The sequence below is a fragment of the Aquarana catesbeiana genome, linkage group LG02 (assembly GCF_042186555.1).
Source record: "Aquarana catesbeiana isolate 2022-GZ linkage group LG02, ASM4218655v1, whole genome shotgun sequence".
NCBI lineage: Eukaryota > Metazoa > Chordata > Amphibia > Anura > Ranidae > Aquarana > Aquarana catesbeiana.
The window spans coordinates 700,782,115-700,799,333 of NC_133325.1; the positions used below are offsets into that span (position 1 = coordinate 700,782,115).

At 44.3% G+C, this 17,219-nt stretch overlaps 1 protein-coding gene across 1 annotated transcript in view; it reads left to right on the top strand.

Moving 5' to 3' along the window:
* Positions 1-17,219, top strand: part of TRPV1 (transient receptor potential cation channel subfamily V member 1) — a 73,368-nt gene that overhangs the window by 20,074 nt on the left and 36,075 nt on the right. Inside the window, exons 5-7 of the mRNA XM_073616910.1 lie at positions 7,046-7,186; positions 10,986-11,284; positions 11,377-11,553. Of these exons, the coding sequence (XP_073473011.1) occupies positions 7,046-7,186; positions 10,986-11,284; positions 11,377-11,553 (617 nt within the window). The remainder of the gene's footprint in view (positions 1-7,045; positions 7,187-10,985; positions 11,285-11,376; positions 11,554-17,219) is intronic.

A 17,219-nucleotide genomic window follows, 5' to 3' on the forward strand; every position in this document is an offset into this window, starting at 1 on the left:
GACAACAGCAAAAAAGGATCATGCCTATCAAAGCTGCAAGGATATAACATATGTTATCACATATCAATTGGCTCGCAACATGAGCCATATTAATTGAGCCACTTGGAAAAAATGTAATAGGGTTAACAAGAATAAAACAATCCAGGGCTTAGTGGGAGCAAACCGTAAAGAAGAAACAGTAGTGGTATAAGGAAGTCAAAATAGGCCTCAAAAAACCATAGTAGGAACATGAATACGGGGGGGCAGACTGTAACAAAATCGTGTCTGCAACAGCCCTGTGTTATCACAAGATGGGACCCTGTGAAGACAATAGAAGTGAAGCTTCCAATTCGATCAAATCAGATTCAATCGTTGGGGAACCGTTGAGGTAAAGGTTTGGAGATGCGTTTGCAGTCCTGCTTCTGCCACTGCGGGGCAAAGGGCAGGCCGGGGTAGTCGGTGTGAACGGTCAATCCGGGATAGACACCTGTGGAAGTTCCAGTGTACAGTGAAGGACGGCAGGTCTCCAAGTGTGCGGAAGATGCAGGGCCGATCCTAGGGTCACTGACGCCTGGGTGCAGAAATATTTCTGGCGCCCTCACATTGGAGTGGTCATCTTACTAACTCCTCCCTATTACAAATGTTTCTATGTCAACAACTCAAACACAGAGTTGTTCCCCTAAGGACTCTTCTTTACGCTGGGATCCTCCCATGATCTTTTAACAATAAAAAAAATACAGGAAGAGAGTACACTAATGGGACCTGGAGAGCGGTCTCTCTGATGGACACAGATAGGGGTTCTGTAATGCCGCGTACACACGGTCGGACTTTTCGTCTACAAAAGTCCAACGGACGCTGACGGACTAAAGCTGGCTGGTAATCCGATCGTGTGTGGGCTTCTCCGGACTTTCAACGGACTTTTTCAGCCTCAAATCCGACGGACTTTAGATTTGAAACATGCTTCAAATCTTTCCGACGGACTCGATTCCGGTCGAAAAATCCGCTCGTCTGTATGCTAGTCTGACGGACAAAAACCCACGCTAGGGCAGCTATTGGCTACTGGCTATCAACTTCCTTATTTTAGTCCGGTGTACGTCATCACGTAAGAATTCGACGGACTTTTGTGTGATCGTGTGTAGGCAAGTCTGTTCGTTAGAAAGTCCGCCGCAAGTCCGTCGAAAGTCTGTCGGACAGGCTGTCGGACTTTTGTAGCTGAAAAGTCCGACCGTGTGTACGCCCCATTAGAAACACTAGTAGAAAGAGCCCCCAGACATACCACAGACATAGTACAGGAGACGGTCAGAGACTGCAGACATGATACAAGAGATGGTCAGAGACCGCAGACATGATACAAGAAATGGTCAGAGACTGCAGACATGATGATACAAGAGATGATCAGAGACTGCAGACATGATGATACAAGAGATGATCAGAGACTGCAGACATGATACAAGAGATGATCAGAGACTGCAGACATGATACAAAAGATGATCAGAGACTGCAGACATGATACAAGAGATGATCAGAGACTGCAGACATGATACAAGAGATGGTCAGTGACTGCAAACATGATACAAGAGATGGTCAGAGACTGCAGACATGATACAGGAGATGGTCAGAGACTGCATACATAGTATAGGAGATGGTCAGAGACTGCAGACATGATACAGGAGATGGTCAGAGACTGCAGACATGATACAAGAAATGGTCAGAGACTGCAGACATACTACGGGAGATGGTCAGAGACTGCAGACATGATGATACAAGAGATGGTCATAGACTGCAGACATGATACAGGGGATGGTCAAAGAATGCATACATAGTAAAGGAGATGGTCAGAGACTGCAGACATGATACAGGAGATGGTCAGAGACTGCAGACATGATACAGGAGATGGTCAGAGACTGCAGACATGATACAAGAAATGGTCAGAGACTGCAGACATGATGATACAAGAGATCATCAGAGACTGCAGACATGATACAAGAGATGATCAGAGACTGCAAACATGATACAAGAGATGATCAGAGACTGCAGACATACTACGGGAGATGGTCAGAGACTGCAGACATGATGATACAAGAGATGATCAGAGACTGCAGACCTAGTACAGGAGATGGTCAGAGACTGCAGACATGTTACAAGAGATGATCAGAGACTGCAGACATGATACAGGAGATGGTCAGAGAATGCATACATAGTACAGGAGATGGTCAGAGACTGCAGACATGATACAAGAGATGGTCAGAGACTTCAAACATAACCCAGGACTTTTTTTCTTCTCAGAGAATAGGTGCAGGTACTCACCCCCCATAGTGCACAGAGTACAGGGTTCAGGAGTGTGAAACACACAGGGCTTAGGAGTATGCATTGCACAGGCTGCAGGGCACAGGAGTGTGTGTTACATACAGCATAGGGATAGGAGCGCATACTGCACAAGGAGGAGGTGCACAAGCACAGGAGTGTGTTTAGCACAGAAGGCATAGGAGTGCGATACTCACAGACAACAGAGGGTTCAGGAATGCGTACTGTACGGGTGTTGGGCTGAGGTTTGATTGTTTTGCTGGGCTGAGGAGTGCATGGAGTAAGAGGGTTCAAGTGTGTGTTTCAGACAGTGCTAAGGAGTGTGCCATGCACATGGCACAGAGGTAACACACTGGCCGGTGTACAAAAAATATTGCCCCCTCCCCATTCCCAGTACAGACTATCCCCTTAAAATACCCCAATAGAGACTTTTCTCCACTCCTGGCTCTCCCTCAAGTCTTCAGAGATGGTATAGCATACTGTGTGTGACTTACTTCTTACACCCCACTGTCTGTAAGGGGGGAGTGTCAGGTGGACAAGCTGAGTGACCTGCTTATGTGTCAGCCTACTGCTCACCCCTTACAGCCTTCTACATTAATGGTAAGGGTGGCCAAGTCAGGGGGAAGTCAGTGAGGAGCTCAGGTACGTTCACTCCCCCCTCCCCCCTTCAGTCCCGGGCTGTTCTTCTGAGCAGCCTGCAGTGTACACAGACATTCTGTCCTGCTGCTGGCAACTGATAAAGTAACAGGCTCACTCACCCGCCCCTCCCCCTGCACATACCTGCAATCACTGGGCACAGCGCAGAGGAAGCCTTCCGTAGTTCCTTTACACTTTACAGACTTCTTTGCAGATCTCCCAGGACTTCATGTCCCATGATGCACTGCTAGCATCTTCTGATTGGCCCTTCACTGTGGCCAATGGGGACGGAAGAAAATCGGGCACCAAGCTGAGCAGATAACAAGATGAGAGCCGCGCTCTGCTGACAGGAGAAGGGGGGGAGTGGGGGATATACGCTGACATACCGCAGCTAGCCTCCCCCTTGTCACAGCATGGCCGCTTGTGTTCACTGCACCGCGGCTGCTTTCCCCATAGTGACGCTACCTCACAGAACAAGGAGAGGAGGAGGGAGGGGAGCACTTTGACACTTCAGCGCCCCACATTTCTGCGGCGCCCGGGTGCAGAGCACCCTGCGCAGCCACCCAGGATAGGCCCTGGGAAGATGGCGGTTTTGCCCTCATGGTATACTCGTAAATTGGAAGGAGAACCGCCATTGATATTTCATCTGTTTAGATTGCAAAAATTGTGTAAGTGGTTTCAGAGCTTTTCTCATCGCCAGTGTCTGACGTAACAGGTCTGGGAGAAGCATCACGGGGGTGTCGTTAAAGAGTATGGTGTCCTGCGAGCTAGCAGCTCTCATAATATCCTCCTTGATCTTATAAAAATGCACCCGGCACAGGGTGTTTCGAACAAATGAGGGGTCTGGAGTCCACGGACCTGAGGTTCTGTGAGCACGGTCCAGCTCAATGGGGTCATCTTTAGGGCGCTGCAGCAATTGATTAAAGATGGTGGTCACGGCTGCAGACAAGTTTTTGGCGTCCGCAGATTCAGGAATCCCACGAATGCGGATATTATTTCGACGATTACGATTTTCGATATCGTCCTGTTGGTACGCAAGTTGCTGCAGCATAACGGTGTGAGTGTTAAGGATTTTGTAATGCGTCTGCACTGTGTTGCTGAGACTGTCTGTGGTAGTGTCCAGGTCCTCAAAGCGTGCACCCATGTCCCTCTTAAGATCAGAGATCTCTTTCTTGTATGCTTTCTCTATTCTATGAACACAGTGTTCAAAGTCTGCTTTAGTAGGCAGGGATCTGATGTAACTGTGCAGGGAACGGATCTATGCCTCCATGTCCCAGCCTTCACCTAAGCCCAGGGAGGCATTAGAGCGGCTTCTGGTGAGCATAAAATCAGAGTCCTCAGGGAGGGGGCCATGGCTGTGTGAGCTCACCTGTGAATGCAGGGATGATTCGGAGCGTGCTGGGGACGGAGGTGCCAGCGCCATCTTGGATTTGGAGCAGCGCTGTGTAGCGGCCCTGGATGGGGCAAAATAATCCTCCAAATCGCCTCCTTTTGGATTCCCACAGGTACCCTTCTGTGCCCGGTGCCTATCTTTTCCCATGTGCCAAGTTTGGGTGAGTTTCCTGATCTTATGTGGTCCGTGGAGCTGAAGGACCAGGGAGCTGTGAGGAAACACTTCTCACTGCTCCATGTGGCAAGCCACGCCCCCCTTGGCTGTAATATAATATTATTTTGTTTTTGGGTTTAATACTGCTTAAACCTGGGTTCACACATATGCGGGTTCAGGGAGAGCATGCTAATCACACGCGTTTCCTGACCCACAGGTAAAACACACTGCTCTTTTGCAGATGCATGGGGGTGCCAATAATTCTTAATGGCACCCCCACGCATTGTAAAACGTAGTGCTTTTTTGGGTGCGTTAAGCCGCATGGTGCTACAGCACCATGTGGTTTCATTAACCTGCGTTTTTGAAAAAAGGTCAGGGACTTTTTCCCTGTATGTCCCACAGGTACAGCAGCCCATTCAAATGCAAAAAATGTGTACCCAAAAAATGGCGCTTGGTGGGGATGAGAACATATAAAAAAACAAACAGCTGCCCCCTTTAAAGTGAACAAATCACTGGAACTGTGCGAAATTACAAAATAAAGAATAAGGCGCTATACATGTTCATGTAAAAAATCTATCACAAAGAAAACACTGTATCAAACTCAAATGTGCACATAAATGAGAAAATAAGCAAGCATAAAGTCCATAAGTGAATAAATCCCAACACCAAAACGGAATGCTCTGAGATAAAACTTCTAGATCTTCCACCATGAGTGCTCAATATGAAGATGGCCACACACCAGAGCTGTTTGACCCCTTTTTACAGGATGGTCAAGAAACACTTTGGGAACCCCAAATTGGTTCCACTAATGGCATGAATCCACTCCAATGGCCACTCAGGAAGGAGCTCCGACATATGTTTCGCCGTGAATGGCTCTTCCTGAAGAGCCATTAACCCTTTCTGAAGAGCCATTCACGGCGAAACATATGTCGGAGCGGAGGATCTGTCATTTCCGGGTCCATTTTTTGATACACCACACCAGGCTTTGCACCTTCGGAGTGAGACGTGGAAGGCACGCTACCTCCAGGTCGCTAGTATGCCATTACTTTGTAAATGATGAACGTGGGTTTACATTCACTTTAAAGAAAGACCCTGGACAGTTAATTGTAATAGTTTGTACTTTAGAGTTACTGTGTCAAAGCTTAAAATTGCTCAAGAAATGGTGAAAGCTTGTAGGGTTAGTCCATCTATCACCGATGTTTGTTATTTATATTTATAATAATTTAATACTGGTTGAATAGCTATTACCCAGGCCTTCTACTTTCCTAAAATACACTATCATTGGAGTATCTGCCCCCCATGCTCATCTAGGGTTGCCACCTGTCCGGGATTCACCCAGACAGCCTGGGTTTTGAATCATGTGTCTGGGTTTCAGCCCACCTAATACCCGGACACATACCTCCCAAATGTTCTGCAGATCTGGACTGGAGTCCTGGAGCCAGTGCAGAAGCAAGTTCCGGCAATGGGCTCCACTCAGTAAGGTATCCTTACTGAGTGCAACACGTGCTCTCACACAGTGCACCCAGGGAGGCTTCCTGTTGGCAGTGCCTGCCTGTGCTCTAGCTTCTCCTCCACCTTATTCATCTTTGCAGTCATTGGTTGCTAGGACTGCCTGCGTTCTAGCAACCAATGACGCACTTTGCCACTGTGCACAGTTGGAGGAAAATAGCACTTTGTAGAGCTGCTCCACCTCCCAACTCCGCCCCCCAAACTCCGGCTCCCTCTTCCTGGCTTGCAGTGGCTGCCACATGGTAAGGCAATCTAATGGGGGAGTTTAAAGGGTGGGGGGGCTGATATAAGGGGGTCTCTGATTTAAAGGGTGGTTTCTAAGGGGGGTGCTGATCTAACAGTATGTCTTTATGGGGGGGGGGGGGGTTAATATAAGGAACCTTTGATCTAATTGGGGTCTGTAAGGTGGTGGGGTGTTTATATAAGGTGACTCTGATATAATAGGGGGTCTCTTAGGCTACCTTCACACCAGCAATTAGGGTCAGTGTGGACAGTAGCTAGCTAGGTGCTGTTGCCAGCCCTGTTCACTATGAAGGTAATCGCTGGCTGTGTGGACAGCAGTGAATAGCGGAGGCTGCCGGTGACCTGTTATAATGAACAGGGCCACACCTAGATACGATTCTCACTGGCCCTAATCTCCGGTGTGAATGTAGCCTTGGGGGGTGCTGATATAAGGAGACTCTGATCTAATGGGGGTCTCTAAGTGGGGGTGCCTGAATAAAGGGACCCTGATCTAAAGGGGGGGGCGCAATTTTTTTTTTTGCGTCGATAAGGTGTTCAGGTTTAGCTTAAAGAAAAGGTGGAAACCCTATGCTTATTTCAGGAGTCTCTTCTAGCTACATCAGAGGCAGTCTAAGTTCTCCTAATATATCTTCCTTTACATAAAATAAATAGAAACTCCAGTAGGAAAATAAAAGTCCTCACATAGTAGTTGCAACATGTCACACACTTAACCCTGCCAGCATCTACCCAGATCTGAAAATTTGGTTCAAGTAAACTGTTCTATGAAGTACAAAAGCTGATAACTGTCTTTTATATTTATGGTCTTGGTTGATTACTTCTTTTCTATAGGTCAGACTGCTCTACATATTGCTATTGAACGAAGGAACATGAACATGGTAGAGCTTTTGGTACAACACGGAGCCGATGTTCATGCAAGAGCAGACGGCGAATTCTTCAGGAAAGCCAAAGGAAGGGCCGGATTCTACTTTGGTGAGAATAACTTCTACAGTGCTGTAAAAACAGACAAAATAGACCGCGAGGCTGATTTTCTAAAGGAGTGAGAATGTTTGCACCAAAAAAAGAGTGAATATTCACTTAAATTTTTCGATGATATGCAGATGAAATATATAAACAAGAATTTGCTTTTCACATGATTGGATTATTAACCACTTGCCCACTGGGCACGTAAACCCCCTTCCTAACCAGACCAATTTTCAGCTTTCAGTGCTCTCACATTTTGAATGACAATTACTCAGTCATGCAGCTCTGTACCCATATGAAATTTATGTCCTTTTTTCAGAGACTATAAATGATAACACAAAAACTTTTCTTTCACTCATGGATAGTGTTTGGCTGAAGCCATTTATTACCAATCAACTGTGTTTACTCTTTTTAAATCATAATGGCAACAGAAACTACCCAAATTACCCTAATCAAAAGTTTACATACCCCAGTTCTTAATACCGTGTATTGCCCCCTTTAACATCAATGACAGCTTGAAGTCTTTTGTGGTATTTGTGGATGAGGCTCTTTATCTTCTCAGATGGTAAAGCTGCCCATTCCTCTTCGCAAAAAGCCTCCAGTTCCTGTCAATTCTTGGGCTGTTTTGCATGAACTGCATGTTTGAGATCTCCCCAGAGTGGCTCAATGATATTGAGGTCAGGAGACTGAGATGGTCACTCCAGAACCTTCACTTTATTCTGCTGTAGCCAATGACAGGTCAACTTGGCCTTGTGTTTTGGATCATTGTTATGTTGGAATGTCCAAGTATGTCCCATGCGCAGCTTCCTGGCTGATAAATGCAAATGTTCCTCCAGTATTTTTTGATAACATACTGCATTCATCAATTTTGTCCAAATTTCCTGTGCCTTTGTAGCTCACACATCCCCAAAACATCAGCGATCCACCTCCATGTTTCACAGTAGACCTTTTTGACTCCTCTCCAAATGTAGTGTTTATAGTTGTGGCCAGAAAGCTCAATTTTGGTCTCATCACTTCAAATGACTTTGTGCCAGAAAATTTGAGGCTTGTCTCTGTACTGTTTGGCGTATTGTAAGTGGGATACTTTGTGGCATTTGCATAGTAATGGCTTTCTTATGGCAACTCGACCATGCAGCCCATCTTTCTTCAAGTGCCTCCTTATTGTGCATCTCATAGGAGTGCGCAGCCTATTACATTAGGGTGTGCACCCCAAAGCTCAAACACACATGCCTTTTTCTGCAGCCTCAGCTGCATGAAGCAGTGAATGAATGGGAAGTGCTCTGTGTTGAGCGGCTTCCTGTTTATTCACAAACTGAAGCATAGTAAACATAGTAAGCCCCTTCCCCGCCCTCTATCCTAAACCATCTCCCACAGCACCACAGCAGCTGTGGGAGAGGAGTAGAGGGAACCAAGCAGCACTGCAGTGGGGGGGGGGGGCAACACGGGGGGAACCTGGGCAGTAGGGGGAATTGGCACCATTAGAGTGTGCCCAGGCACACCTGGCACACCCCCTGCGCGCACCTATGGGGCATCTTGAAACAGCCACACCACATGCTTTCAGAGTCCTGTATTTCACCTGAAGTTATTTGTGGGCTTTTCTTTGCATCCCGAGTAATTTTCCTGGCAGTTGTGGCTAAAGTTTTAGTTGGTCTACCTGACTGTGGTTTGGTTTCAACAGAATCCCTCATTTTCCACTTCTTGATTAGAGTTTGAACACTTCTGATGGGCATTCTCAATTCCTTGGATATCTTTTTATATCCATTTTCTCTTTTATACATTTCAACTACATTTTACAGATCCTTTGACAATTCTTTTGCTTTCCCCATGACTCAGAATCCAGAAACGTCAGTGCAGCACTGGATGACTTTTTATACACACACACTAATTACAAGCAAATAGATCACCGGTGAGCATAGTTACCTTTAATAGCCACTCAAACCCCTTTGTGTCAACTTGTGTGCATGTTATCAGGCCAAAATCACCAGGGTATGTAAGCTTTTGATCAGGGTCATTTGGATAGTTTCTGTTGCCATTATGATTTAAAAAAAGTAAACACAGTTGATTGACAATAAATGGCTTCAGCCAAACACTTATGCCCCGTACACACGGTCGGATTTTCCGACGGAAAATGTGTGATAGGACCTTGTTGTCAGAAATTCCGACCGTGTGTAGGCTCCATCACACATTTTCCATCGGATTTTCCGACACACAAAGTTTGAGAGCAGGCTATAAAATTTTCCGACAACAAAATCCGTTGTCGGAATTTCCGATCGTGTGTACACAAATCCGACGGACAAAGTACCACGCATGCTCAGAATAAATAAAGAGACGAAAGCTATTGGCTACTGCCCCGTTTAGAGCCCCGACATACGTGTTTTACGTCACCACGTTTTGAACGATCGGATTTTCCGACAACTTTGTGTGACCATGTGTATGCAAGACAAGTGTGAGCCAACATTCGTCGGAAAAAGTCCTAGGATTTTGTTGTTGGAATGTCCGATCAATGTCCGACCGTGTGTACGGGGCATAACGGTGAGTGAAAGAAAAGTTTTTGTGTTATCATTCATATTCTCTGAAAAATGGCCAAGAAATCATAAATTCTGCCCGGATATGTAAACTTTTGAGCACGACTGTAATTCACAGAGCATTATGGGTTTGCTAAAGAGAAAGCACAGAACATAAAATTTCCTTTTCATGCACACTTTGGGGTATTCATAAAGAGGGCCATAGATGTCAAATGTTAGTTTGGATGGCAGATTCATGTACCCATCAGAAACAGATACATGCATCTGTTGCATGGAAGAGGGCAGTATTGATGCTGGATCATCCATACTGCAGACAGTTGGTCCTCAGTGCATGTTTTTCCTACTTGCTAGCTAGGACACTGTTGCAACTGACAGCATCCTAGCAACTGATGACATCCTTGGCTCCACTCAGCTGCTGGCCAGAAGATTCCTTGACAGCTGAAAGTAAATAAAGGGGTACATATGCTGGCTGATGTTGTTAACCAAAAATGGCCATGGATATATTTGGACAAATATGTCAGTCAACATCACTGCTACTTTGTTTACTGATTACCCAGCCAGTATTTGAATGGGGCCGGGGAGTCATCAGTTGCTATGACGCCAGTGGACACCGGTGTCCTGGAAACCCTTAAGCCCTGTGCAGGAAGTGGTCACATAAATAATAGCTTTCGAGCACGTATGCGCAACTCTGTGCACTGGCGTCTCTGTGTACACAAACGAAGAGTTGGTCTTAATTGCTACCAGTTTACTTATCTACAAAGTGGCAGTAATTCTTTTAGAATCTGTCATAGGTCAACAACTGAAGTAGCGAATGTTTCTAAAACTGATGGTAGTAAGAACTACCTGAATCTGGCACACATGTCAGTATTGAAACTTTAACTATTGCAAAGCTTTCAATAAATTAGGCACAGACCATGAAAAGTCATGAAAGGCCATGAAAAGCATTGGTATTGGTTTACTGAATACCCCCCATTGTCTCCTACTGAAACCTCAGAGTAAGCTGTCTGATCAAAAAGAGTCCTGCTCTAATTTAGGGGCCCCCAAACTTTCTAAACAAAGGGTCAGTTTACTGTCTTCAGAATTAGGAGGGAGCCAGATTGTGGCCATTGGGAGTAGAAAAGGTCCTGACCAGTGGTGGCCTCTCATACGGGGCGCAGGCCTAATCTCCATGCGCACGGCCCCTAATCTCCATGCAGGGCGCCGGATGCATAGATTTCTATGGGGTTTGTTTTTTGTTTTGTTTTTAGAAGCAACTTATATGATGATGATTTTCTGTTATGTAGGGGAACTACCTCTGTCTTTAGCAGCATGCACAAACCAGATACAGATAGTCCAATACCTTCTTCAGAACCAGTACTCTCCAGCCAACATTGCTGCCCGCGACTCCTTCGGAAACACGGTGCTGCACGCTCTGGTTGACATTGCAGACAACACTGTGGAGAACACAAAGTTTGTCACCAAGATGTATTCAGAAATTTTGGTGCTGGGTGCAGAAATTAAACCTTCCCTGAGACTGGAGGATATTTCCAATAAGAAAGGTCTTACTCCATTAACTTTAGCAGCAAAAACCGGCAAAATCGGGGTAAGTGGTAATGTATTTGGTTGTGTAATATTTGTCCAGAACATCTTTTTCTACATGCAGTTAGATGTTCCATGTTACTTGTACCTATTCAGGTATTTGCTTATATCCTTCGGAGAGAAATAAAGAATCCAGAGTGCCGGCATCTCTCTAGAAAGTTCACTGAATGGGCCTATGGGCCGGTCCACTCCTCCCTGTATGATCTGTCTGGTGTGGACACCATTGAGAACAACTCTGTGCTTGAGATTATTGCCTACAGCAGTGAGACACCGGTAAGTGGTTGGAGGTTCAATTTTTTGGGAAGTTTTCTTTAAAGTACAGGATATGATAACATTAAAGCAGTGTAATAGTGTAACAAAAATGTAGTATAGATCACAGCTTACCAATTCTTTAATTCTTTAAGCAGTTGCAACAGTTTTTTCTATTTTGGGATGAAAAGGGAACACAAATGAAAAACAACTGACCATTGTAAGCAAATCTGTCAATGTTAAATGGTTTGTCTCAACCCTCTAACTTCCACCTTTGCTGGACAGCTTGGTTTGTTAAGAGAAGTTTAAAAATAACAGGATAACGCAAGACGAGCAGGATTCAAGCCGCTGGGATGTGCAAGTACCCCATTTGGCCAGAGGGGTGGGGGCGCCGGTGTTGTTCGGAGACACTCAAATCCTGAGTGTCTCCAAGCATCTCCGAGTGTTTCGGAGTGTCTCCAGCGCCCCCGCACCTCTGGCCATATGCAGTACTGTATAGACAAGCAGTGGCTGTGGAACGGTTTATCTGAGTTTCCATTATTTCCTATGAGGAAACTCGCTTTGCTATACGAGTGCTTTGGATTACAAGCATTCTTCTGGAATAAATTATGCTCATAATCCAAGGTATTACTGTATCTTTTTTTTGGTCCATTATAATGCATTGGCAGTCTGTTCTAAATGACAGTATGTAACCCCAAAATCTACTTCTCAGTATGTTTAGCATTGCATATCACTGTATACAGTAACCACTTCACGCAAATCGCCCTACCCGTACGTAGGTACTTTGACGCTAAATACCGGGGTTATGGCAGCAGCTTTTTCTCTTTAGGTGGATTTGCCGCAAGATCACTTATCGGTGGCGGGAGAGGTGCCTCCCCCCCCCCCCCCCGGACCGATCGCGTCCTCTCCCGTGGATGCCTGGCTGCCGAATGAGGGGAAGATATCCCCTGCTTGGCTCCATGGCATGGGAGGGTGGAAGCAATGTCAAACGTCAGTTCAGGCCATAGCTCTTAAAGGAGATTTTTTTTCCAATTATTTTTTATTGTTTACATTTTTTTATTGCATTTTAGTGTAAATATGAGATCTGAGGTCTTTTTGACCCCAGATCTCATATTTAAGAGGTCCTATCATGCTTTTTTTCTATTACAAGGGATGACTACATCCCTTGTAATAGGAATAAAATTGACCCAAAATTTAAAAAAAAAAAAAAAAAAAAAAAAAAACTGTGTCAAAGTAAAAAACTAAAAGTAAAATAAATAAGAAAAATTTTTTTTTTTAAATTCCTGATCCCGTCCCGTCCCGATGAGCTCGCGCGCAGAAGCGAACGCATACGTAAGTAGCGCCCGCATATAAAAATGGTGTGCAAACCACACATGTGAGGTATCGTCGTGATCGTTAGAGCGAGAGCAATAATTCTAGCTCTAGACCTCCTCTATAACTCAAAACTGGTAACCTGTAGAAACTTTTAAACATTGCCTATGGCGATTTTTTTTTTTTTTATGTCACCATTCCACGAGCGGGCGCAATTTTAAAGCGTGACATGTTGGGTATCAATTTACTCGGCATAACATTATCTTTCACAATATAAAACAATTTGGGCTAACTTTACTGTTGTCTTATTGTTTAATTCAAAAAAGTGTATTTTTTCTAAAAAAAGTGGGATTGTAAGACCGCTGCGCAAATATGGTGTGACAGAAAAGATTGCAACGACTGCCATTTTATTCTCTAGGGTGTTAGTAATTTTCTAGCAAAAAAAAAAAAATCAGATTTTAACTTGTAAACAACAAGTGTAAAAAAGAGCCTCGGGGCTGAAGTGGTTAAATGTGGCCCTCACTAAAATGCAGTTAAAGTGAAAAAATTTACTTGTAGGAGTAAATATGTTGGATAATAAATTCACATTCCCTTGGCTTCCTCCTGCATCGCTTAAGCAAGGATGATATCATCCTCCTTCCAGCAGTGGTGGCTGGTGCTCCAAATTTTTTGGGGGGAGCAAACAAACTGAAAAATTCTGGAAAATACTTAAAAAAAAAACATCAATTGCAGCCTCACTGTGCCTATCACATTCAGCCACTTTGCCCATCAAATGCAGCCACTGTGCCATCAAATGCAGCCACTGTGACCTTAATATGCAGCCACTGTGCCTATCAAATGCAGCCACTGTGCCCATCAAATACAGCCACTTTGCCATCAAATGCAGCCCCTGTGCCCATCATATGCAGCCATTGTACCCACCAAATACAGCCACTGTGCCCACCAAATACAGCCACTGTGCCCATCATGTGCAGCCACTGTGCCCACCAAATACAGCCACTTTGCCCAGCATATGCAGCCACTTGTGCCCATCATATGCAGCCAGTTGTGCCCGTCAAATGCAGCCACTTGTGCCCGTCAAATGCAGCCACTTGTGCCCAGTGTATGCAGCCACTTGTGCCCATCAAATGCAGCCACTTGTGCCCAGTATATGCAGCCACTTGTGCCCAGTTTATACAACCACTGTGCCCAACGACCCCCCCCCCCCCCCACTCGCAGGGCTTGCGGTTTTGGCAGCACCCCCGGCACTTACCGCGGCGCCAGGCAGCAGCTCCTCTCCAAGACAGTGCACCAGAGCGGCGGCGACCTGCACTCCAGCGTGTGTCTCATCCGCTCCTCTTCCTAAGCGCCAGGAATCCAATAGGGTGGCTGGCGCTTTGGCCAATCAGGAAACAGGTCTGACGCCCTGCCTCCTGATTGGCGGGGAGGAAGGTTAGTGTGAAAATAGCGAAAATGAATTTGCTATCATCACACAATTGGGTGGGATCATTGTGCACCCTCTGTGCCCCGAGCTCACCCTATTTTAAAGCCTATTAGAGCCTCTGGCTCTAATCAGGTGCTTCAAAATGTACCACCCCCTCCTGCCCCTCCAATAGGAATCCATGCGTCCGGCGTCCTGAAAGAGGCCGGGCGCATGGATGGGGGGGGGGCCGTGCCCGTGCGCTCACAGTGCACGGGCCGCCACTGGCTTTGATACCACTATTGATAGATGGAGCATCTACAATACTTTACTTTACTGCACACCATTAGAGATTAATGGAGACTGCCATTGCTGACCTTTCCTTCTGGGAATCTCGCTTCTCTGGCTGTCAAATTGATGCTAAAGTTTCAGAGCTGTGAATTATATATAAGGAATTATAAAAAAAAAATTAATGCACATTCATAGCATGAGTGTTCTTTAACCCAAAAGTGTTATAGCCAGACACAGCCAGGCAACTAGTATTTTTCATAAGGACGCCAGGACTCTTGGTTCCCATACTTTTAATAAAAAATAACTTGTAAGAGGTTTAGTATTTATACAAGGGTGCCTTCTAGTGGAATATATTGTGTATGACAGCCATTGAAAAAAATCAAAATAATATCTTCTTGCGAACACAATAGCACTGGAAAATATGTACTATATTTGAAGCAGCACTACCTATGCACTTTCAGAAACCACCCACAGAAAATACACTTTAAACCCTAATGGTGGACATACACACGCTTTGATAAATTATCAATTTCTTTTTTGATTGATCTCCTTTAATAGGAATAACCAATCTATAGATGACAACCCATTCAATCAATATAACACATTTGGGGAAGTGGATTTCAATTGAAAGGATACAGTTGTAATAGATCATAAATGCAATCAAATGCATTTCTGTTTCCATCATGTAAGCCCATAACCTGATTGGTCACAATAGTAGAGTGGGAGCGGTTTAGATCCCGCTGACAAGTCTTTATCACTGTCTGGGTCCCATTGTGGAGATTTACCCCTCACTTCCTCTGGGGTCAGAAGGACAGGAAGTGAGCAGAGTTTCTCCCATAGCTACCCAGACAGCAATAAATAAGGGGATACGGAGCATATACTGTACACATGGTGGCCAATGTGAATTGCAGTCTCTTTCCAGGGATGAATGCTTTAGGGAACTACTAGGATTCCCCCAAATGGTTAAAAGGGAATTCATCCTGGGAGAAATATGAAGGTGTACATTGCTGACCGTCCTCTGAAAATGCTAGACTCTGGTCTGGCTCTGGCTTCCATGTTTTCTGCATCACCACATGTTTATTCAGAACTTCTGTTCTTACTTGATCCCAATCAGTGATGGAGAATGGAAACAGAAACCAATGGATCAGGCTAACAGCCAGGCAACTAGTATATTCAGAAGGAGACATCAGCAGTCACAGTCTCTGTATTCTCCCAGTACAGGTTTCCCATAATAAACAATCCAGGGGACTTTACAAGACGCCCCCACTACCCCCATAGCAAACAAACACTGTCATTTCTTCACACTCCACATGAAAAAAAAACTCAACCTCTGATTGGTTGCTATTGGCAACATGTATGTATACTTAGAAAAATAAGGACAGATCCAGGCAACATTCAGCACCACATCCCATATATTCTAAAGAGAAGAAAGGGGGGGGGGGGGGTTAAACAACTCCGGGACTTTTAAGATGCTTACACATTAAGTTAGGTATATTAGAAAAACATGTATATCTTTATCCATAAAAATAATTTTTATTTGTTACATTTAAAACAGATGTAAGACGAAACAGTTTTCACTTAAAAACAGTGTTTAGATATCAAAGACGCCACATTTGTTGGTGGGCAAATAATCGAAAGAGTACCACTTGACTAAAAAGCCACTCTACATGTTTCGCTCAGTTCAGAGCTTCCTCAGGAATTTTGGCAATAAAATAAAGTAAGGTACACTGTAGATAATAAAGAAAACAGGAATAAGATGTACTGTTATAGTTGATGCAATTTACAAATAATATATGTATAGATAAATGAATTCATACAGCTCAAATTCATCCAAAATATTAATAAATCAAAAAAATATTAATGATACAACAATATTGGTGGTCTTACCAGGCTGCCGCACATAAAAGGGAACCAGGCCAATAATTGGCATCAGTGATAAGGAATATATTCAACTACGTCTCTCTCACGTCAAGAGTTACCATCATTTTTGGCCACAGAGGGATGAAAAGTTTGTATGTCCTTGGTACAAGGAAAAGAAAATATGAGATAAATGAAGGGTTCATAAATTTAAGAGGGCGACCATGCTAATCATTATGGTGGAAAATGAAGAGTACCTTTAATAGAATCAAAAATCTCTGTGCTAAAGGCACAAAAACCTCATCGACAATTTACAAAGCGATGTATAAATCAGCATCCACTAGGGGGCCCTGCTTTATCATCTGTTTATCATATATTTTTTCATTGTGTGTTGTATCCTATTCATATTGTCTTTATTTGTATGTGTTTTATCCATTTGCCCATTTATTTGATACCATGCCCTTCACAGGCTGCCTCCCCTAAAAAATTTAAAATCAATGTATGAATTATTTAGTTCAACCTCTCTCACTCACTAGTGTCTCGGTCAGCCTAATTTTGCCAAAACTCCTGAGGAAGCTCCAAACTGAGAGAAATATGTAGAGTGGCTTTTTAGTCAAGTGGTACTCTTTCGATTATTTGCCCACCAACAAATGTGGCCTCTTTGATATCTAAACACTGTTTTTAAGTGAAAACTGTTTCGTCTTACATCTGTTTTAAATGTAACAAATAAAAATAATTTTTATGGATAAAGATATACATGTTTTTCTAATATACCTACCTTAATGTGTAAGCACCTTAAAAGTCCCGGGGTTGTTTAACCCCTTTCTCCCCC